The following is a 22,655-nucleotide window of genomic DNA, read 5'->3' on the forward strand; positions in this document are numbered from 1 at the left end:
GGCCGGGACAGGTCGGAGAAAAGCTGGGTCGTTGTTGCAGGAGGCTGCGGAAATGGATCACGTGGAGCTGGTGGTTGGTGTGTGGAGGAGAGACTGATTCGGAGGAGATGTGTGACTGGGGATGGTGTGGGCAGGATAATTTGGCAGGTTACTGATGAACAGTCTGACTGTTATGTGTCTGCAGCCGGACCTGAGGGCTAACGAACTGCGGCTGATGGAGAAAATCCAACTGCTATGTCTGATGGAGGTGAGTGAACAAACTCCCCCCAGCCCCGTTCAACCTCTGTTATTGCCTGTGATGGTGGAGGAAAACCATAAACATCGAACGATGCCAACATTTTAACCTATCAATCGAAGCTTTCCATCCCACATAACCCTCTATTTCACTTAAATTGTTTTTTAATATCTATTTATTTTGTTTTGCATTTAAAATCTCTTTTTGTGTTTTAGTACTGTTATTTTATTTCAGGAGGTTAATAGTAATAATCCAGGAGATTATAGGCCAGTGAGACTCAAGGCAGTGGGAGGGAAGCTGTTGGGAAGAACTTTTGGGCTAGGATGTAAGAGCACTTGGAATACCATTGTAGGGTGTAACATCATATAAACTTGGATGAGTGTTTTGAGAAGGTAAGACAGTAGATGCTGTCCATATTGACATTTGACAAAGTTCCTCGTGGATAGAACCAAGTCAGTCATGACGTTATACAGCATAGAAACAGGCCTTTCAGCCCACCTTAAAACCATAAGGCATAGGAACAGAATTAGGCTATTCAGCCTATCGTGTCTGCTATACCATTTCATCATGGTTGATCCTGGATCCACTCAACCCTAACCACCTGCCTTCTCACCATATCCCTTGATACCTGACCAATCAGGAATTTATCAACATTTGTTTTAAATGTACACATGGAGCTGGCCTCCACCGCAGTCTGTAGCAGAGCGTGCCACAGATTCACCACTCTCTGGCTAAAAAAATTCCTCCTCACTTCTGTTTTACAAGGTCATCCCTCAATTTTGAGGCTGTGCCCTCCAGTTCTGGATACCCCCACCAAGGGAAACATCCTCTGCACATCCACCCTATGTAGTCCTTTTAACATTTGGTAGGTTTCAATGAGATTTTCCTACATTCTTCTAAATTCCAGTGAGTATAGGCCCAGAGCTGCCAAACGCTGCTCGTATGCTAACCTCTTCATTTTCCCAGAATCATCCTTATGAACCTCCTCTGGGCTCTACCCAATGACAACACATCCTTTCTAAGATATGGGGCCCAAAACTGTTGATAATGTCAACATTGCATTTGCCTTCTTTAACACAGATGCAACCTGTGAAATAACCTTGTGGGAGTCTTGCACAAGGATTCCTAGGTCCCTCTGCCTCTCTGATATTTGAATTTTCTCCCCACTTAGAAAATAGTCTGCAGTGTTGTTCCTTTTACCAAAATACATTATCATACATTTCCCAACACTGTATTCCATCTGCCACATTTTCCAGTTTGTCTAAATCCTGCTGCAATCACATTGCTTCCACAGCACTACCTACCCCTCCGCCTATCTTCGTATCATCTGCAAACTTTGCCATAAAGCCATTAATTTCATTATCTAAATCATTGACAAACAATGTGAAAACCAGCAGTCCCAATACTGACTCCTGAGGAGCACCACTAGTCACTGGCAGCCAACCAGAAAATACCCCTTTATTCCCACTCACTGCCTCCTGCCTGTCAGCATTCCTCTATCCGTGCCAGTATCTTTTCTGTGACACCACAGGATTTTAACTTGTTCAGCAGCCTCATGTGAGACGCTTTATCAAACGCCTTCTGAAAATCCAAGTAAATGACATCCACTGCCTCTCCTTTGTCCACCCTGCTTGTTACTTCCTTGAAGAACTCCAACAGATTTGTCAGGCAAGATTTCCCTTCACAGAATCCATGCTGACTTTGTCTTATTTTATCATTAGCCTCCAAGTATTCTGAAACTTCGTCCTTAATGATGGACTCTCAACATTTTCCCAACCACTGACGTCAATCTCACTGGCCTATAATTTCCTTTTTTGTCTTCCTCCCTTCTTAAAAGAGTGGAGTGAGATTTGCAAGTTTCCAGTCCTCTGGGACCATGCCAGAATCCAGTGATTCTTGAAAGATCAGGACCAATACATCTGTTATCTCTTCAGCAACCTCTCAGGACTCTGGGATGTAGTCCATCAGGCCCAGGTGACTTATCCACCTTAAGACCTTTCAGTTTGCCTAACACATTTTCCTTTGTAATAGCAATGGCACCAACTCCTGCTTCCTGACACTCACGGACCTCTGGCATACAGCTAGTGTCTTCTATAGTGAAGTCTGAACCAATGTACTTAATAATTTCATCTTGCCATTTCTTTGTCCCCCCATTACTACCTCACCAGCATCATTTTCCAGTGATCCAAAATCATCTCTCACTTCCATTTTACTCTTTATATACTGTAAGAGGGCGTTTTTAGTTGCCTTTTGTTGGATTTTAAAAGCTTCCTAAGCATCCAACTTCCCACTCACTTTTGCTACCCTATATGCCCTTTCCTTGGCTTTTATGCAGTCCTTAACTTCCCTTGTCAGCCATGGTTGCCTACCCCTCCCATTTCAGAACTACTTCTTTTGTGGGACATGTCTATCCTGCGCCTTGTGAATTATTCCCAGAAACTTCAACCACCTCTGCTCTGCCATCATCCCGCCAGTATCCCCCTCCAATCCATCTGGGCAAGCTGCTCTCTCATGCCTCTATAATTCCCTTTATTCCATTGTGATACTGATACATGTGACTTGTGCTTCTCCCTCTTAAATTGCAGAATGAATTCGATCACATTATGGTCATGGCCTCCTAAGGAATCTTTTACGATAAGCTAATAAAATATGGGTTATTACACAACACCCAATCTAAGGTAACCTTTCCCCAAGTAGGCTCAAGCACAAGCTGCTCTAAAAAGCCATTCATAGGCGTTCAACAATTTCCCTCTCTTGCGATCCAACACCAACCTGATTTTCTCAATCCCATATTACATACCTTTTCCAGCTCCCTTTGCAATCTCAACCCCACATTTTGACTACTATTTGAAGCCCTTATTTGAATTGACTTTATTTCTTACATCCTTCACATACATGAGTAAAAATCTTTACGTTACGTCTCCATCTAAGTGTGCAATCATAGTAAATTATAATAAATAAAACAGTCAATGTAATATAGAAATACACTCAAATCAGTGTGAGTTCATCAGTCTGATGGCCTGGTGGAAGAAGCTGTCCCGGAGCCTGTTAGTCCTGGCATTTATTCTGCGGTACTGCCTCCTGGATGGTAGCAGCTGGAATGTATTGTGGTTGGGCTGGCTTGGGTCCCCAGTGATCCTATAGGCCTTTTTTACATACCTGTTCTTGTAAATGTCCTGAATCATGGGAGGTTCACAACTACAGATGCACTGGGCTGTCCACACCACTCTCTGCAGAGTCCTGTGATTTAGGTACAGTTCCCACACCAGGTAGTGATGCAGCTGGTCAGGATGCTCTCAGTTGTGCCCCTGTAGAAAATTCTTAGGTTTTGGGGGCCCATACCCATCTGAGGTGAAAGAGGCACTGTTGTGCCTTTTTCACCACACAGCTGGTGTGTACAAGACCAGGTGAGGTCCTCGGTGATGAGGAACTTAACGATGTTTACCCTCTCAACCCCAGATCCATTGATGTCAATAGGGGTTAGCCTGTCTCCATCCCTCCCGTAATCCACAACCAGCTGCTTTGTTTTTGCGACTTTGAGGGAGAGGTTGTTTTCTTGATATCACTGTAGGCCGTCTCATTATTGTTTGAGATAAGGCCAATCAATGTTGTGTCATTGGCAAATTTAATTAGCAGATTGGAGCTGTGGGTGGCGATAATGATCTTTAAAATATCTTTGCAGTTCCTTAACTACACCCATGAAGATTCAACATTCTCTGACCCTATGTCACTTCTTTCTAAAGTTGTAATTCCATCTTTTACCAATAGAACCACACCACCGCCTATGCCTTTCTGCTCGTCCTTTCGATACAAATATATCCTTTGATGTTAAACTCCCAACTATGACCTTCTTCCACCCACAACTCAGTGATGCCCACAGTCTCATACCAACCAATCTCTAATTTGTCAGGAGTTTGTCCACCTTATTCCAAATGCTACGTGCATTTAAATACAGTCTGCATTCCTGCATTCTTTGCTCTGATGAATTTTGCCTCTGTGTTACAGCTTAACTCTTTGCTGTGTCTGCAGTTGTACCCAATCATTGGCTTCTCCTTCCTTACATTCATGTTACCATAGGAAACATCCTCTCCACATCCACCCTCTATGGTCCTTTCAACACTAGGTAGGTTTCAGTGAGATCCCCCCCAAATTCCAGTGAGTCCAGGCCCAAAGTTGCCAAACACTCCTCATGTGTTAACCCCTTCATTCCTGGAATCACCCCTGTGAGCCTCCACTGGACTCTCTCAAATGACAATCACATCCTTTCTGAGATATGGGGCCCAAAACTGTTGACAATACTCCAAGTGTGGCCTGACTCGTGTCCTATAAGCGCTCAGCATTATCTCCTTGCTTTTATATTCGATTCCCCTTGAAATAAATGCCAATATTGCATTTGCCTTCTTTACCACAGACTCAACCTGTAAATTAGCCTTCTGGGAGTCTTGCACGAATCCTTCTGCACCTCTGCTGTTTGAACCTTCTCCCCATTTAGATCAGGGGTCCCCAACCTTTTTCGCACTGCAGACCGGTCCATACGCTGGGTTTACCCAGAAAAGACTACAATGACCATGAAGCCTTGCGCGGGCACCAGTGCGCATGCGTAACTTGCGCATGCGTGTGCGATTTTTTTTCTACAAATCGTTTTTGGCGATTCTGTTCGGTGGTTGGTGTTAATCACGACCGCAATATAGATGATAATTAGCTAATACACTCAATTTCATTTCTAAAAGGGATTATCTAACGAATTTAATATTAAACACACAGCGCATATTTTCCTCGCATGAATATAGTGATGTCAATTATCAGGGGAGGATGAGGGGAGCTTGAAGTAAATGTTGAACGAACTTCCAGTAGAAGTGGTAGAGGCAGGTTCGATATTATCATTCAAAGAAAAATTGGATAGGTATACGTACAGAAAAGGAATGGAGGGTTATGGGCTGAGTGCAGGTCGGTGGGACTAGGTGAGAATAGCGTTCGGCACGGACTAGAAGGGCAGAGATGGCCTGTTTCCGTGCTGTAATTGTTATATAGTTATATAAGTCAATAGCATCATAACATTTTAAGTAACGTTTGGATATTAAACACACAGCGCATATTTTCCTCGTATGAACATATAAAATCATTGTAACGCACCAATATCGCTGAATCAGTGGGAGCCCTGGGCTTGTTTTTCTGCAACAAGACGGTCCTATCGAGGGTTGATGGGAGACAGTGATACTCGAAGGGGGTTCCTTATGTCCAGTCTATTCCACAATTTAGTTTTCGTTGCATTCATTGCAGAGATATGTTGGAAATGGAAGCAATGTTTTCAGTGCTTTCGTGTCTATCTCAGGATATTCAGCCTTGACTTTGATCCAGAATGCCGGCAGAGATGTTATGTCAAACATACTTTTCAGCCTGCCGTCATTTGCAAGCTCGAGGAGTTGATCTTCTTCCCGTGCTGACGTGGATGTCGCGCGGGTAATGATTTCAAGTGCGTAATGGCTCAACAGTGGGCGTGACAGGGAATGAGGAACAGTGCAGCTGACTCCTATCGCCAAATCATATCGCTTCCTCGCGGCCCGGTACCAGTCCGCGGCCCGGTGGTTGGGGACCGCTGATTTAGATAATAGTCCACACTATTGTTAATTTTACCAAAATGCATTATCATTCATTTCCCAATACTATTATATCTGCCACTTTATTGCCTATTCTTCCAATTTGTAAAAGACCTGCTGCAATCACATTACTTCCTCAGCACTACCTATCCCTCCCTCCTATCTTCGCATCATCCGCAAACTTTGCCACAAAGCCATCAATTCCATTATCTAAATCATTGACAAACAATGTGAAAAGTAGCGGTCCCAATACTGACCCCCTGAGGAACAAACAGAAAAGGCCCCTTTTATTCCCACTCACTGCCCCCTGCCTGTCAGCCATTCTGCTATTCATGCCAGTGTCTTTCTTGTAACGGTTTAGGATTTTATCTTATTAAGCAGCCTCATGCGTGGCACCGTAACTAACATCTTTTGAAAATTCAAGTAAATGACATCCACTGCCTCACCTCTGTCCACTATGCTTGTTACTTCTTTGAAAAAACTCTTAACAGGGCTGTCGGCTAGATTTTCCTTTATAGTAACATAGAATCATGGAAATCTACAGCACATTATAGGCCCTTCAGCCCACAATGTTGTGGCAACCATGTAACGTTGTCGAGAAGCTGCCTAGAATTACCCTACCACATAGCCCTCTGATTTTCTAAGCTCTGTGTGCCTAAGAGTCTCTTAAAAGACCCTACTGTTATCTGCTGGCGGTGCATTCCATACACCCACTACTCTCTGTGTTTAAAAAAAACACCTTACCCATGACACCTCCTCTGTACCTACTTCCAAGCACCTTAAAACTGTGCCATTTCAGCCCTGGGAAATTGCCTCTGGCTATCCACATGATCAATGCCTCTCATCATCTTAAACACCCCTATCAGGTCACCTCTCATCCTCCATTGCTTTAAGGAGAAAATGCGAAGTTCCACTCAACCTATTTTCGTAAGGCATGCTCTCGTATTCAGGCACTACCTACTACTACTACTACGTCAATTCGCCTAGGTGACTGGCGTTGGGCACGATGACGGACTCTCCACTTCTCCCTCTCCCTCATCAGTGTGTTCACTTCATGTAGATTGGGTGAACCAAATTGGTAAAGGTGCTGAGGAAGAGGATTTCTTGGAATGTATGCGGGATGGTTTTTTGAACCAACATGTCGAGGAACCAACTAGAGAGCAGGCTATTCTGGACTGGGTTTTGAGCAATGAGGAAGGGTTAATTAGCAATCTTGTTGTGAGAGGCCCTTTGGGTAAGAGTGACCATAATATGGTGGAATTCTTCATTAAGATGGAGAGTGACATAGTTAATTCAGAAACAAAGGTTCTGAACTTAAAGAGGGGTAACTTTGAAGGTATGAGACGTGAATTAGCTAAGATAGACTGGCAAATGACACTTAAAGGATTGACGGTGGATATGCAATGGCAAGCATTTAAAGGTTGCATGGATGAACTACAACAATTGTTCGTCCCAGTTTGGCATAAGAATAAATCAAGGAAGGTAGTGCACCCGTGGCTGACAAGAGAAATTAGGGATAGTATCAATTCCAAAGAAGCAGCATACAAATTAGCCAGAGAAAGTGGCTCACCTGAGGACTGGGAGAAATTCAGAGTTCAGCAGAGGAGGACAAAGGGCTTAATTAGGAAGGGGAAAAAAGATTATGAGAGAAAACTGGCAGGGAACATAAAAACTGACTGTAAAAGCTTTTATAGGTATGTAAAAAGGAAAAGACTGGTAAAGACAAATGTAGGTCCCCTACAGACAGAAACAGGTGAATTGATTATGGGGAGCAAGGACATGGCAGACCAATTGAATAATTACTTTGGTACTGTCTTCACTAAGGAGGACATAAATAATCTTCCAGAAATAGTAGGGGACAGAGGGTCCAGTGAGATGGAGGAACTGAGTGAAATACTTGTTAGTAGGGAAGTGGTGTTAGGTAAATTGAAGGGATTGAAGGCAGATAAATCCCCAGGGCCAGATGGTCTGCATCCTAGAGTGCTTAAGGAAGTAGCCCAAGAAATAGTGGATGCATTAGTGATAATTTTTCAAAACTCGTTAGATTCTGGACTAGTTCCTGAGGATTGGAAGGTGGCTAATGTAACCCCACTTTTTAAAAAAGGAGGGAGAGAGAAACTGGGGAATTATAGACCGGTTAGCCTAACGTCGGTGGTGGGGAAACTGCTGGAGTCAGTTATCAAAGATGTGATAACAGCACATTTGGAAAGCGGTGAAATCATCGGACAAAGTCAACATGGATTTGTGAAGGGAAAATCATGTCTGAATCTCATTGAATTTTTTGAGGATGTAACTAGTAGAGTGGATGGGGGAACCAGTGGATGTGGTATATTTGGATTTTCAAAAGGCTTTTGACAAGGTCCCACACAGGAGATTAGTGTGCAAACTTAAAGCACATGGTATTGGGGGTAAGGTATTGATGTGGATGGAGAATTGGTTAGCAGACGGGAAGCAAAGAGTGGGAATAAAGGGGACCTTTTCAGAATGGCAGGCGGTGACTAGTGGGGTACCGCAAGGCTCAGTGCTGGGACCCCAGTTGTTTACAATATATATTAATGACTTGGATGAGGGAATTAAATGCAGCATCTCCAAGTTTGCGGATGACACGAAGCTGGGTGGCAGTGTTAGCTGTGAGGAGGATGCTAAGAGGATGCAGGGTGACTTGGATAGGTTGGGTGAGTGGGCAAGTTCATGGCAGATGCAATTTAATGTGGATAAATGTGAAGTTATCCACTTTGGTAGCAAAAATAGGAAAACAGATTATTATCTGAATGGTGGCCGATTAGGAAAAGGGGAGGTGCAACGAGACCTGGCTGTCATTATACACCAGTCATTGAAAGTGGGCATGGAGGTACAGCAGGCGGTGAAAAAGGCGAATGGTATGCTGGCACTTATAGCGAGAGGATTTGAGTACAGGAGCAGGGAGGTACTTCTGCAGTTGTACAAGGCCTTGGTGAGACCACACCTGGAGTATTGTGTGCAGTTTTGGTTCCCTAATCTGAGGAAAGACATTCTTGCCATAGAGGGAGTACAAAGAAGGTTCACCAGATTGATTCCTGGGATGGCAGGACTTTCATATGAAGAAAGACTGGATGAACTGGGCTTGTACTCATTGGAATTTAGAAGAGTGAGGGGAGATCTGATTGAAACGTATAAAATCCTAAAGGGATTGGACAGGCTAGATGCAGGAAGCATCTAGATGCATTGTTCCTGATGTTGGGGAAGTCCAGAACAAGGGGTCACAGTTTGAGGATAAAGGGGAAGCCTTTTAGGACCGAGATTAGGAAAAACTTCTTCACTCAGAGAGTGGTGAATCTGTGGAATTCTCTGCCACAGGAAGCAGTTGAGGCCAGTACATTGGCTATATTTAAGAGGGAGTTAGATATGGCCCTTGTGGCTACGGGGATCAGGGGGTATGGAGGGAAGGCTGGGGCGGTGTTCTGAGTTGGATGATCAGCCATGATCATAATAAATGGCGGTGCAGGCTCGAAGGGCCAAATGGCCTACTCCTGCACCTATTTTCTATGTTTCTATGTTTCTACGTTAGCCGCGCCGCTGTCTTCTAGGAGCGTGTTGACCATGGTCTTGGGAGGGCGCCCAGGGTTCGTCCTCCCGTGCTTGGGCTCCCACATGATGACTAGGCCGTCAGGTAGCTCGGGGTGGCGTAGACAGTGCCCTGCTAGTTGCAGTCTTCTCGCCTCGATTTTAGTGGTGAGCATCGGTAGGTCGTTATAGAGCTCGATGTTCGTCATGTGCTATTGCCAACTCACATCAAGAGCCATCCGGAGCATTCGTGTATAGCAGCCACCTAGGGACTTCTGCATTGTCTTGGTGAGTGTCCACCTCTCGCATCCGTGCGTGAGAATGGGCTGTATGACTGCTATGAAAATCCTCTTTTTAATCCCTCTGGTCAGGTTCAACTTCCAGATTTCCTTCATGACATTCATAGCCCTCCATGCCAGCACCTTCTGTATCTGTATGTCCTTCTCCGAACTCATCAACACACATAAAAGTTGCTGGTGAACGCAGCAGGCCAGGCAGCATCTCTAGGAAGAGGTACAGTCGACGTTTCAGGCTGTGACCCTTCGTCAGGACCAACTGGCAGTTAGTACATTCCTTACTTGTAAACCTGCTGGCTCATCCTCAGCTCTATCATCCTGGTTCCCATCCCCCTGCCATATTAGTTTAAACCACCCCCAACAACACTAGTAAATCTGACCAGAAGAATATTGGTCCCGTTTGGATCCAAGTGCAAACCGCCCCCTTTATACAGGTCACACTTGCCCCAGAAGAGGTCCCAATTATCCAGAAATCTGAATTCCTGCCCCCTGCTCCAATTCTTCAGCCATCCATTTATTTGCCAACTCATTCTATTCCTGTCCTCTTTATCTAGTGGGACAGGCAGCAATTCCAAGATTACTACCCTTGTGGTCCCTCTTTTCAGCTTCCTTCCTAACTCCCTATATATTTTTTTCAGGATCTCCTTCCTTTTTCTTCCTATGTTGTTGGTACCAATATGTACTACGACTTCTGGCTGCTCACCCTCCCGTATCAGGATATTGTGGACCTGCCCATAAACATCTTGGACCCTGGCTCCATGTTTCCTTTTTGCATCCACAAAATCGCCTCACTGTCCCCCTGAGTATAGAGTCCGCAAAAACTGCTGCCATCTTCAGTTCCTTACCCTTCTGGGCCTTAGTGCCAGAGGCATGGCCGCTGTTACTTCTCCCTTTGTCCATTCGTCCCCCCCGTCCCTCCCCACTGATCTCCCTCCTGGCATTTATCCGTGTAAGCGGAACAAGTGCTACACATGCCCTTACACTTCCTCCCTTACCACCATTCAGGGCCCCAAACAGTCCTTCCAGGTGAGGCAACACTTCACCTGTGAGTTGGCTGGGGTGATATACTGCGTCCGGTGCTCCCGATGTGGCCTTTTATATATTGGCGAGACCCGACGCAGACGGGGAGACCGCTTTGCTGAGCATCTACGCTCTGTCCGCCAGAGAAAGCAGGATCTCCCAGTGGCCACACATTTTAATTCCACATCCCATTCCCATTCTGACATGTCTATCCATGGCCTCCTCTACTTTAAAGATGAAGCCACACTCAGGTTGGAGGAACAACACCTTATATTCCGTCTGGGTAGCCTCCAACCTGATAGCATGAACATCGACTTCTCTAACTTCCGCTAATGCCCCACCTCCCCCTCGTACCCCATCTGTTACTTATCTTTATACACACATTCTTTCTCTCACTCTCCTTTTTCTCCCTCTGTCCCTCTGAATATACCCCTTGCCCATCCTCTGGGTCCCTCCACCCCGTCTTTCTTCCCGGACCTCCTGTCCCATGATCCTCTCGTATCCCCTTTTGCCTATCACCTGTCCAGCTCTTGGCTCCATCCCTCCCCCTCCTGTCTTCTCCTATCATTTTGGATCTCCCCCTCCCCCTCCAACTTTCAAATCCCTTACTCACTCTTCCTTCAGTTAGTCCTGACGAAGGGTCTCGGCCTGAAACGTGGACTGCACCTCTTCCTAGAGATGCTGCCTGGCCTGCTGCGTTCACCAGCAACTTTGATGTGTGTTGCTTGAATTTCCAGCATCTGCAGAATTCCTGTTGTTTGTTGTCGCTGTTACTTCGCCCAGGAAGGTCATGCCCCCCAACAAGACTCAAAATGAAGTACTTATTGTTGAGGTGGACAGCCACAGGTGTGCTCTCCGCTATCTGACATTCCGCCGTCCATCTCCTGACAGTCACTCATTAACTGTCTCCTATAGCCTTGGGGTGACCAACTCCCTGTAGCTCTTGTCTATTGCTGTTTCACTTTCCCTAGCAAGCCGTAGGTCATTGAGCTGCAGCTCTAGTTCCCTGCCATGGGAGATGCCAACTTGTCTCTGTTAGCCAAGGTGTCTTCCTTTGCTGGTCCCATTTGCTCACGTTTAGCTTTGTCTCTCTAAATCTTTCCTATGCACCTACCTGTCCAAATGCCTTTGAGATGTTGTAATTGTGCCCACCTCTTCAGCTTGCTCTGGCATCTCATCCTTTTTGCTTACCACCTTCTGGTGAATACAGCCCCTCTCATCTCCTTTCATTCATCTTGGTTCATGTGGAATTCAGCAAGGACAAGTCAGTACTGTCTGAAATACCATGAGGACTAAAAATGCAAAGGGTGATGGAGTTTTGGAGATGGTGGGGTATTGCACAACAGCACTGTCAGGTTGGGTACATGGTTAACCAATGGGGTCCCTGGTTACAATGGCTGATTATTCAGTGTGTCTTAGTGTAAGTTTTCTCTTTGTATAGATGACCTTCACCCGCCCAGCTAACCACCGGCAGCTGACCTTCAGGGAGATCTCGGAAATCGCCAAGGTTCCTGTTAGTGAGGTGAGCTGAATTGTGATAGTGTCTAGAGTCATAGAGTACAGAAACAGGCCCTTTGGCCCACCATACTCGTCATATTTGCCTGCATTTCACCCATTACCTGCTGAAGTGTTCCAATCCATACAGCTGTCCAACTGTCTTTTAAACATTGCTAAGGTAGCTGTTCATCGCTTCCTCTGGCAGCTCAATCCACATACACACCACCCTTTGTGTAAAACAAAAACAATTGCCCCTTAAGTTCCTCTTAAATTTCTCCCCTCTCATCTTAAGCTCATACCATCTGATACTGAATACTGCAACTCTTTCAGAAAAAGAGAGTGTATTCACCTCAGTTCCCCTCATGATTTTATACACCTCTACCAGATGTCCTCTGTCTCTGTGCTCTACTAAATAAAGTCCCAGCTTCTCACGCTGTCCCTCAACATTCTTGTAAATGTGTTCTGTATTATTTCCAGTTTAATGATATCTTTCCTCAGCAGTTTGGTCAAAACTGAACACAATACTCCCTCAAGTGTGGCCTTGGCAGCAACCTCTACAACTGCACCATGACCTCTAAATTTTACTCAGTGTCCTGAATGATGAAGGCCAGTATGCCAAAAAACCACTTTCACCACCCTGTTTACCTGTAGCTCCACTTGTACTTGTACTCGTAGTGCCTTCTGTTCTACAACAGTCCTCCGGGCTCTGCTGTTCTCTGTGAATGGTTAAACGTGATAGGATGGTTAAGTGTTAGAAGTATTTGCGTTTGGCTGTTGTCAGTCCATGCAGCGAAGGGGCAGAGTCTTCTGTTTTCATTTCATGACATCCTGCCCTCCACTGCTCTGTCCCTGAATCCCATGCCTCTCTACCTTGCTCACGAATATACTTGGTGATTTACAAAGGATCTGTGACTTTCAGTAAAGCAACTTCTCGGCAGCCCCTTCAATTCAAATTTAGTCAGTGGTAAGAACCTCTTAGCATCTACTCTGTCATTTCCTCAGTGTCGTACTGAGATCAGCTCTCCTCATGGAACGCTAGGAAGCACCGGACTGCGTCCTTGTTTCCAGAGTCCAGGGTGCTCCAATTCGGATCATTCTGCCTCCTGCCACTGCTCTATCAGTGTTCAAAGTTCAGAGTAAATTTATTATCAAAGTAAGTGTATGTCACCATGTACAACCCTCAGATTCATTTTCTTGTGGGCATTCACAGTAAATACAAAGAAACACAATAGAATTAATGAAAAACCACATATAAAACAGGCAATCAGTGTGCAAAAGCTGTGCAAATACAAAAACAAAAATAAATAAATAACTAAATAAGCAATAATTATCGAGAACATGAGATGAAGAGCCCTTGAAAGAGAGTCCATAGCTTGTGGAAACAATTCAATGTTGGGATGAGTGATGTTCAGTGAAGTTATCCCTTCTGGTTCAGGAATTTGATGTTGGGGGGGTAATAACTGTTTCTGAACCTGGTGATGTGGGTCCTGAGGCTCCTGTACCACCTTCCTGATGGCAGCAGTGAGAAGAGGGCATGACCTGGGTAGTGTTGGTTGTTGAGGATTGCTGCCTTCCTGCGATAACCCTTCATGTGGATGTGCTCAATGTCGGGGAGGGCTTTACCCGTGATGGACTGGGCCACGTCCACTACTTTTTGCAGACTATCTGTTCAAGGGTATTGGTGTTTCCGTACCAGGCTGTGATGTGACTAGTCAGGACACTCTCCACTGTGAATCTGTAGAGGTGTGTCAGAGTTTTAGATGACATGCCAGAGCTTCACAAAGCTAAGAAAGTAGAGATGATGCTGTGTTTTCTCCATGCGGGCCCTGGGCAGATCCTCTGAAATGGTAACGTTGAGGATTTTACATCCCCTTGCTGGTGTGTCTCTTTGTTTGAGTGCGGCTGAGTGTAAACCTGTGCTGTGCCCACAGGTGGAACTGCTGGTGATGAAGGCATTGTCTGTGGGTCTGGTGAAGGGAAGCATTGACGAGGTGGACGAGCGAGTTCACATGACGTGGGTCCAGCCCCGAGTGCTTGATCTGCAGCAGGTAAGTGCCAGAGTTTGGGTATTACAGAGTATCCCGATATTAGCATGTGAGGAATCACATGGTTTGAAGTAACATTTCCATAGAAAGGAAGTTCTGTTGTTCTGGTGCCAACCTCTTTCTGTGGGCACGCTATGTTGGCACCAGAAGCGTAGCAACAGTCTAAGCTGTCCTCAGCACAACCTTGGACTGTGGTTGCTGATGTAACCAGCATTGTATGTTTTGATGTACGTGACAAATGAAGCTCACCTTTACGAATATGCCTTCTCCATCCAGCTCATAGATTGTGCCTGACCTGCTGCGTCCCTCCAGTCTCTGCAGAATCTCTTGTTTATGATGTATATGTATGCTAATCCCATGGTCTGATTCATACCCCTGCCCTTCCACGCCTTTCCTATCTAAAGTACCTGTCCAGTCACCTTTAAACAGCATAACGACCTGCCTGTACTGCCCTCTCAGAAGAGGGTGTAAGGAGGCTGATGCACAGCAGTGACATTGGTGCGAGGTCGGTACTGTGGACATCTAGTTGAGCTGGACTCTGTTGGACATCAATGCAAAAATGACACATTTCACTTTTTTGTTTGATAGGTAAAGCTAATCTTTCTTTCAAAACTGTTATATCTATCCGGTTCCCAGGGCCGGAGCCACACAGGCATTTAAACCCCTGTTCTCCTTTCCAGATCAAAGGCATGAAGGAGCGTCTGGATTACTGGTGCGAAGACGTGAAGAATGTGGCCCTGTTGGTGGAACACCAAGCACAGGACATCCTCACCTGAGCCATAGCTGCCCTTTGCACACCAGCCCCATCGCAGACACCCATCAGTCACCTCTACAACCACACATTTTAATCTCGTCTGTGCGGGGACGGTGTTGGGATTAGGATGAAGCAGTTTGATTTCTTTGCCTGGAGTCAGGGAGTCAGCTGCTTGGGCTGGGGGTTTCCTCAGGCTGGAGCAGTTCTCTGAGTCTGGGTCACTCCATTCGCCCAGGGCATTTTCACTGACCGCCCCCCCTCCCCCGGCCCCTCACTCACCCCCTACCTCTCCCACTGCCCAAGGCATTCTCACATCTTCTACTGCCTCACAGCCTGAGTGGTTGAGGGTGGAGAAATGAGTGGTGCCGTACTCCTGACCTTCACACACCCCGGGGATGAGGGTGAGTGGGGGTGGTCCTGTGTACCTGATGCAGAAGGGGTGTTGGCCCATGTCCCTGACATCCACACTCCTTGGAGGAAAAGGGCAGGGAGGCAGATGGTCCTGGCTACCAGAGTTTCCCTAGGAGTAGGGCTGTGGCAATGGGTTAGTCCGCTACCCCTCCTTTTTAAACTGATTTTTTAGATGTTAGGATTGAAGTTTTTATGAAATCATCTTGGGAGTGGGGCAACAAATTATTCGGGGAAGGAGCCCCTAGAGTGGCAGCTCATTGGGGGGAGGAAGCATTTGTTTGTGAGTTGACGCTGCTTTTAATAAAGTGTGACCTTCTGCACTTCCCCTCATTATTCAGCAGTAACCCTTCTTGCACTCTCCCTTCACTCGCCCCAACTCCCACATTCTCCCTCCTCTCCATCACCTCCTGCTTTCCCCCTCTCTGTGGCCCCATCTGCACCCGAGACCACCTCCACCCCCGACACAACCTGATTCCTCCGGCACCTTGTATGTTGGTATCTGGCTGTTTGTCCTCCCCACAAGTATGAAGGTGTTGAAGGCTGTATTGGGGTGGGGAGTGAAGAGATTTTGGGGCTCTGGATTGGAGGGGGGATAGAATGGGGTTGCTGAGGAAGACAGGAGGGGCTTGGAATTGGAGGAGGGGACTGGGCAGAAGTGGTCCGGGGGTGGGTGGAGTGGGTTGGGGTTGGACAAGGGTGTACAGGGTGTTGCATGAGATGAGTTATAATGGGGACTAAACTGGAAAGGATGATCTTGTAGTGCAGTAGGAGATTGTCCGGTATGAAAGAAAGCAACTAGAAAAGTCATAAAGAAGAAAAGATGGAATTCGAGGGTAAGCTAGCCAATAATATTAAAACAGATACCAAAAGTTATTCAGATCCATAAAGTGTAAAAGAGGGGTGAGAGTAGATAATAGACCACTGGAAAATCATGCTGTAGAGGTGGAAATGGTGGACAAACTGATTAAGTATTTGCATCAGTCTTCACTGTGAAAGACACTAGCAGTATGCCAGAAGATTGAGTGTGTCAGGGGCAATAGAGAGTGAATTTGCCATTACTAGATAGAAGGGAAACTGAAAGGTCTGAAGGTAGATAAGTCACCTGGACCAGATGGCTACACCCCTGAGTTCTGAAAGAGGTGTCTGAAGAGATTGTGGAGGCATTAGTAATGATCATTCAAAAAGCAATCGATTCTAGCATGGTTCTGCATGAATGGAAAATTGCAAATGTCACTCCACTCTTCAAGAAGGGAGAGCGGCAGAAAAAAGGAAAGAAGTTAGTCTGACCTCAGTGATTGGTAAGATGTTGGAGTAGATTGTTAAGGATATGTTTCGGTGTACTTGGAGGTACATGATAAAACAGGCCACAGTCAGCACGTTTTTCTTAAGGGAAAATCTTGCCTGACAAATCTGTTGGAATTTTTTGAAGAAAAAACAAGCCGGATTTTTAAAGGAAAATCAGTGGATGATGTATGCTTGGATTTTCAGAAGGCCTTTGACAAGGGGCTGCACATGAGGCTCTTAATAAGTTAAGAGCCCATGGTATTACAGCTAAGATACTAGCACAGTTACAGCATTGGCTGATTGGCATAGATTCACTAGAATGATTCCGGGAATGAGAGGGTTAACATATGAGGAACGTTTGTCCGCTCTTGGACTGTATTCCTTAGAGTTTCGAAGAATGAAGGGGGACCTCATAGATACATTTCGAATGTTGAAAGGCATGGAAAGGGTGGATGTGGCAAAGTTGTTTCCCATGATGGGGGAGTCTAGTACGAGAGGGCATGACTTAAGCATTAAAGGGTGCCCATTCAGAACAGAAATGCGAAGAAATTTTTTCAGTCAGAGTGTGGTGAATCTATGGAATTTGTTGCCACGGGCGGCAGTGGAGGCCAAGTCATTGGGTGTATTTAAGGCAGAGATTGATAGGTATGTGAGTAGCCAGGGCATCAAAGGTTATGGTGAGAAGATGGGGGAGCGGGACTAAATGGGAGAATGGACAGCAAAGGAGACTATTAGAGATTGCAGAGTCTAGCTGGACATATGGGCTGAAAAATGGCAGATGGAATTTAATGCAAACAAGTGCGAGGTGTTGTACTTTGGTCGGACCAACCAGGGTAGGTTTTACATAAGGAACGGTAGGACAAAGGGATCTGGAACCACAGCTCCAGAATTCATTGAAAGTGGTGTCGCAGGTAGGTAGGGTCGCTTCAAAAAAAGCTTTTGGCACGTTGGCCTTCATAAATCAAAGTATGGAGTACAGGAGATGGGTTGTTTTGTTGAAGTTGTATAAGATGTTGGTGAGGCCTAATTGTGCAGTTTTGGTCACCTACCTATAGGAAAGATGCAAATAAGTTTTGAAAGGAATGGTTAAATAGGTTAGGACCTTGGAACGGAGAAGATTGAGAGGAAATTTGATAGCAGTATACAACATTATGATGGTAAACACGAGCAGGCTTTTTCCACTGAGGTTGGGTGGAGCTGCAACTAGAGGTGGTGGGTTAGGAGTGAAGGTGAAAAGTTTAAGGGGAACACCAGTGGAAATTTCTTCATTCAGAGGGTGGTGAGAGTGTGGAACCAGCTGCCAGTAAAGGTGGTGCATGAGACATCAGTTTCAACATTTACGAGAAGTTTGGATAGGTACATGGGTGTGAAGGGCTATGGTTCTGGTGCAGGTCGATGGGAGCAGGCAGTTTAAATGATTTGGATCGGCTGAAGAGCCTGTTTCTGGGCTGTACTTTTCCCTGACTCTGTGGAGAGTGGGAATAAAGGGGTCCTTTCCTGTTTGGCTGCCAGTCAGTAGTGCTGTTCTGCAGGGATGGTATTGGGACCGCTTCTTTTTATGTTCGGTGTTGATGATTCAATTGACGGAATTGATGGTTTTGTTGCAAAGTTTGCAGATGATATGAAGGTAGGTGGAGCGGCAGCTAGCACAGAGGCTGCAGAAGGACAGATCTAGGAGAATGGGCAAAGAAGTGGCAGGTGGAATACAGTGTAGAGAAGTGTATGGTCATGCACTTTGGTAAAGGAAATAAAAGTGGACTGTTTTCTAAATGGGGAGAAAATTCAAAAATCTTAAGTGCAAAGGGACTTGGGAGTCCTCGTGCAATATTCCCTAAAGGTTAGTTTTCTGATTGAGTCTGTGGGTGAGGAAGGTAATGTGATGTTAGCATCCATTTCAAGAGGATTAGAATATACAGTTGAGGCTTTAGAAAGGTGCTGATATTGGAGAGAATTGAGAGGTTAACAAAAATGGAGCGGAGGACAGGAAATTGGGTCACTGTCAGGCGAGGGAAGAGGAAAGGGCAGGCAGAGCAGGGTTCCCCTATGGCCATTCCCCTCAACAACAAGTATACCGCATTGGAGACTGTTGGGGGGGATGACTTACCTGGGACAAGCTGTAGTAGCCGGATCTCTGGCACTGAGTCTGGCTCTGCAGTGCAGAAGGGAGGGTGGAAAAAGAGGAGAGCAGTAGTGATAGGGGACTCGATAGTTAGAGGTACAGATAGGAGGTTCTGTGGTCATGACAGAGAATCTAGGATGGTTTGTTGCCTCCTGGGTGCCAGGGTCAAGGATGTCTCTGATCGCTTGCATGACATTCTGAAGTGGGACGGTAATCAGCCAGATGTCGTGGTGCACATCGGTACCAAAGACATAGCAAGCAAGAGTGAGGAGGTCCTGGAGAGTGAGTATAGAGAGCTTGGTAGGAAGTTGAAAAGCAGGACCTCCAGGGTGGTAATCTGAGGATTGCTACCTGCGCTACGTGCCAGTGAGGGTAGGAATAGGATGCTCTGGAGGATGAACAAATGGCTGAGGAACTGGTGTAGGGGGCAGGATTTCAGATTTCAGGATCATTGGGACCTCTTCTGGGGCAGGTGGGACCTGTTCAGGAGAGACGGGTTACACTTGAACTACAGGGGGACCAATATCCTTTCAGGGAGGTTTGTTAGTACTATTGGGGAGGCTTCAAACTAGATTTGCAGGGGGATGGGAACCACGGTGCCAGAGCTGACAGTGTGGCTGGGGTGAAAATAAATGATGTTAAAAGTTCAAGCAAATCCACTAATAGAAAGGTTGTGAATGGTGGTAAAAATCTTCTGAGGTGTATATATTTCAATGCTAGGAGTATTGCGGGGAAGGCAGTTGAGTTGAGGGCGTGGATTGACACGTGGAATTATGACATAGCAATTAGTGAAACTTGGCTACAGGAGGGGCAGGACTGGCAGCTTAATATTCCAGGGTTCCAATGTTTCAGATGTGATCGAGGCAGAGGAATGAAAGGTGGGGGAGTAGCATTGCTTGTTAGGGAAAATATTACAGCAGTGCTCAGGCAGGACAGATTAGAGGGTTTGTCTACTGAGTCATTATGGGTGGAGCTGAGAAACAGGAAAGGTATGGCCACATTAGTGGGATTGTATTACAGACCACCCAATAGTCAACGAGAATTGGAAGAGCAAATCTGCAGAGAGATAGCAGGCAACTGCAGAAAACATAAAGTTGTGGTGGTAGGGGATTTTAATTTTCCATATATTGATTGGGACTCCTATACTGTTAGGGGTCTAGATGGTTTAGAGTTTGTAAAATGTGTTCAGGAAAGTTTTCTAAATCAATATATAGAGGGACCAACTAGAGGGGATGCAATATTGGATCACCTGTTAGGAAACGAGTTAGGACAAGTGACGCAAGTCTGTGTAGGGGAGCACTTTGGTTCCAGTGATCATAACACCATTAGTTTCAACTTGATCATGGACAAGGATAGATCTGGTCCTAGGGTTGAGGGTCTGAACTGGAAGAAGGCCAAATTTGAAGAAATGAGAAAGGATCTAAAAAGCGTGGATTGGGACAGGTTGTTCTCTGGCAAGGATGTGATCGGTAGGTGGGAAGCCTTCAAAGGAGAAATTCTGAGAGTGCAGAATTTGTATGTTCCTGTCAGGATTAAAGACAAAGTGAATAGGAATAGGGAACCTTGGTTCTCAAGGGATATTGCAACTCTGATAAAGAAAAAGAGGGAGTTGTATGACATGTATAGGAAGCAGGGAGTAAATAAAGTGCTTGAGGAGTATAAGAATTGCAAGAAAATACTTAAGAAAGAAATCAGGAGTGCTAAAAGAAGACATGAGGTTGCCTTGGCAGTCAAAGTGAAGGATAATCCAAAGAGTTTTTACAGGTATGTTAAGAGCAAAGGGATTGTAAGGGATAAAATTGGTCCTCTTGAAGATCAAAGTGGTCGGCTATGTGCGGAACCAAAGGAAATGGGCGAGATCCTAAATAGGTTTTTTGCGTCTGTATTTACTAAGGAAACTGGCATGAAGTCTATGGAATTAAGGGAATCGAGTAGTGAGATCATGGAAACTGTACAGATTGAAAAGGAGGAGGTCCTTGCTGTCTTGAGGAAAATTAAAGTGGATAAATCCCCGGGACCTGACAGGGTGTACCCTCGGACCTTGAAGGAGACTAGTGTTGAAATTGCAGGGGCCCTGGCAGAAATATTTAAAATGTCGCTGTCTGCAGTTGAGGTGCCGGAGGATTGGAGAGTGGCTCATGTTGTTCCTTTGTTTAAAAAAGGATCGAAAAGTAATCCGGGAAATTATAGGCCAGTAAGTTTAACGTTGGTGGTAGGTAAGTTATTGGAGGGAGTACTAAGAGACAGAATCTACAAGCATTTGGATAGACAGGGACTTATTAGGGAGAGTCAACATGGCTTTGTGCGTGGTAGGTCATGTTTGACCAATCTATTGGAGATTTTCGAGGAGGTTACCAGGAAAGTGGGTGAAGGGAAGGCAGTGGATATTGTCTACATGGATTTCAGTAAGGCCTTTGACAAGGTCCCGCATGGGAGGTTAGTTAGGAAAATTCAGTCGCTAGGTATACGTGGAGAGGTGGTAAATTGGATTAGACATTGGCTCAATGGAAGAAGCCAAAGAGTGGTAGTAGAGAATTGCTTCTCTGAGTGGAGGCCTGTGACTAGTGGTGTGCCACAGGGATCAGTGCTGGGTCCATTGTTATTTGTCATCTATATCAATGATCTGGATGATAATGTGGTAAATTGGATCAGCAAATTTGCTGATGATACAAAGATTGGAGGTGTAGTAGACAGTGAGGAAGGTTTTCAGAGCCTGCAGAGAGGCTTGGACCAGCTGGAAAAATGGCCTGAAAAATGGCAGATGGAGTTTAATACAGACAAGTGTGAGGTATTGCACGTTGGAAGGACAAACCAAGATAGAACATACAGGGTTAATGGTAAGGCACTGAGGAGTGCAGTGGAACAGAGGGATCTGGGAATACAGATACAAAATCCCCTAAAAGTGGCGTCACAGGTAGATAGGGTTGTAAAGAGAGCTTTTGGTACATTGGCCTTTATTAATCGAAGTATTGAGTATAAGAGCTGGAATGTTATGATGAGGTTGTATAAGGCATTGGTGAGGCTGAATCTGGAGTATTGTGTTCAGTTTTGGTCACCAAATTACAGGAAGGATATAAATAAGGTTGAAAGAGTGCAGAGAAGGTTTACAAGGATGTTGCCAGGACTTGAGAAACTGAATTACAGAGAAAATTTGAATAGGTTAGGACTTTATTCCCTGGAGCGTAAAAGAATAAGGGGAGATTTGATAGAGGTATATAAATTATGGTGGGTGTAGATAGAGTGAATGCAAGCAGGCTTTTTCCACTGAGGCAAGGGGAGAAAAAAAACCAGAGGACATGGGTTAAGGGTGAGGGGGGAAAAGGGAACATTAGGGGGGTCTTCTTCACACAAGAGAGTGGTGGGAGTATGGAATGAGCTGCCAGACAAGGTGGTAAATGCGGGTTCTTTTTTAACATTTAAGAATAAATTGGACAGATACATGGATGGGAGGTGTATGGAGGGATATGGTCCGTGTGCAGGTCAGTGGGACTAGGCAGAAAATGGTTCAGCACAGCCAAGAAGGGCCAAAAGGCCTGTTTCTGTGCTGTAGTTTCTATGGTTCTGGATTGAAAAGCTTGTCCTTTGGGGAGTGTTTGACCCTGGGCCTCTACGCACTGGAATTCAGAATGGGTGACTTCATTGAAACCTATCCAAAGGCCTTCACAGAGTGAATGTGGAGATGATATTTCCTATGGTGGGGGAGTCCAAGACCAAAGGCTTGGAATTCGGAGCGGAGGTGAGGGAATTCTTAAGAGGGTGGTGAATCTGTGATTGGAAGAGAGTGTTGGGATTGGTGGGGGGTCGGTGTTGGAGGAGAAGGGGCCGGGGTTGAAGAATCTGCAACGGTTCCGGGG

The 22,655-nt window shown here is 45.5% G+C and overlaps 1 protein-coding gene across 1 annotated transcript in view; it reads left to right on the top strand.

Moving 5' to 3' along the window:
* psmd13 (proteasome 26S subunit, non-ATPase 13) overlaps nt 1-15,718 on the top strand; it is a 47,446-nt gene extending 31,728 nt beyond the window's left edge. The window contains exons 10-13 of the mRNA XM_072272940.1: nt 185-247; nt 12,133-12,213; nt 14,120-14,236; nt 14,914-15,718. Coding sequence (XP_072129041.1) covers nt 185-247; nt 12,133-12,213; nt 14,120-14,236; nt 14,914-15,009 — 357 coding nt within the window. The 3' untranslated portion in view covers nt 15,010-15,718. The remainder of the gene's footprint in view (nt 1-184; nt 248-12,132; nt 12,214-14,119; nt 14,237-14,913) is intronic.
* The last annotated feature ends 6,937 nt before the right edge of the window (nt 15,719-22,655 follow it).

This window comes from Mobula birostris, chromosome 11 (assembly GCF_030028105.1).
Source record: "Mobula birostris isolate sMobBir1 chromosome 11, sMobBir1.hap1, whole genome shotgun sequence".
NCBI classification, from domain to species: Eukaryota; Metazoa; Chordata; class Chondrichthyes; order Myliobatiformes; family Myliobatidae; genus Mobula; species Mobula birostris.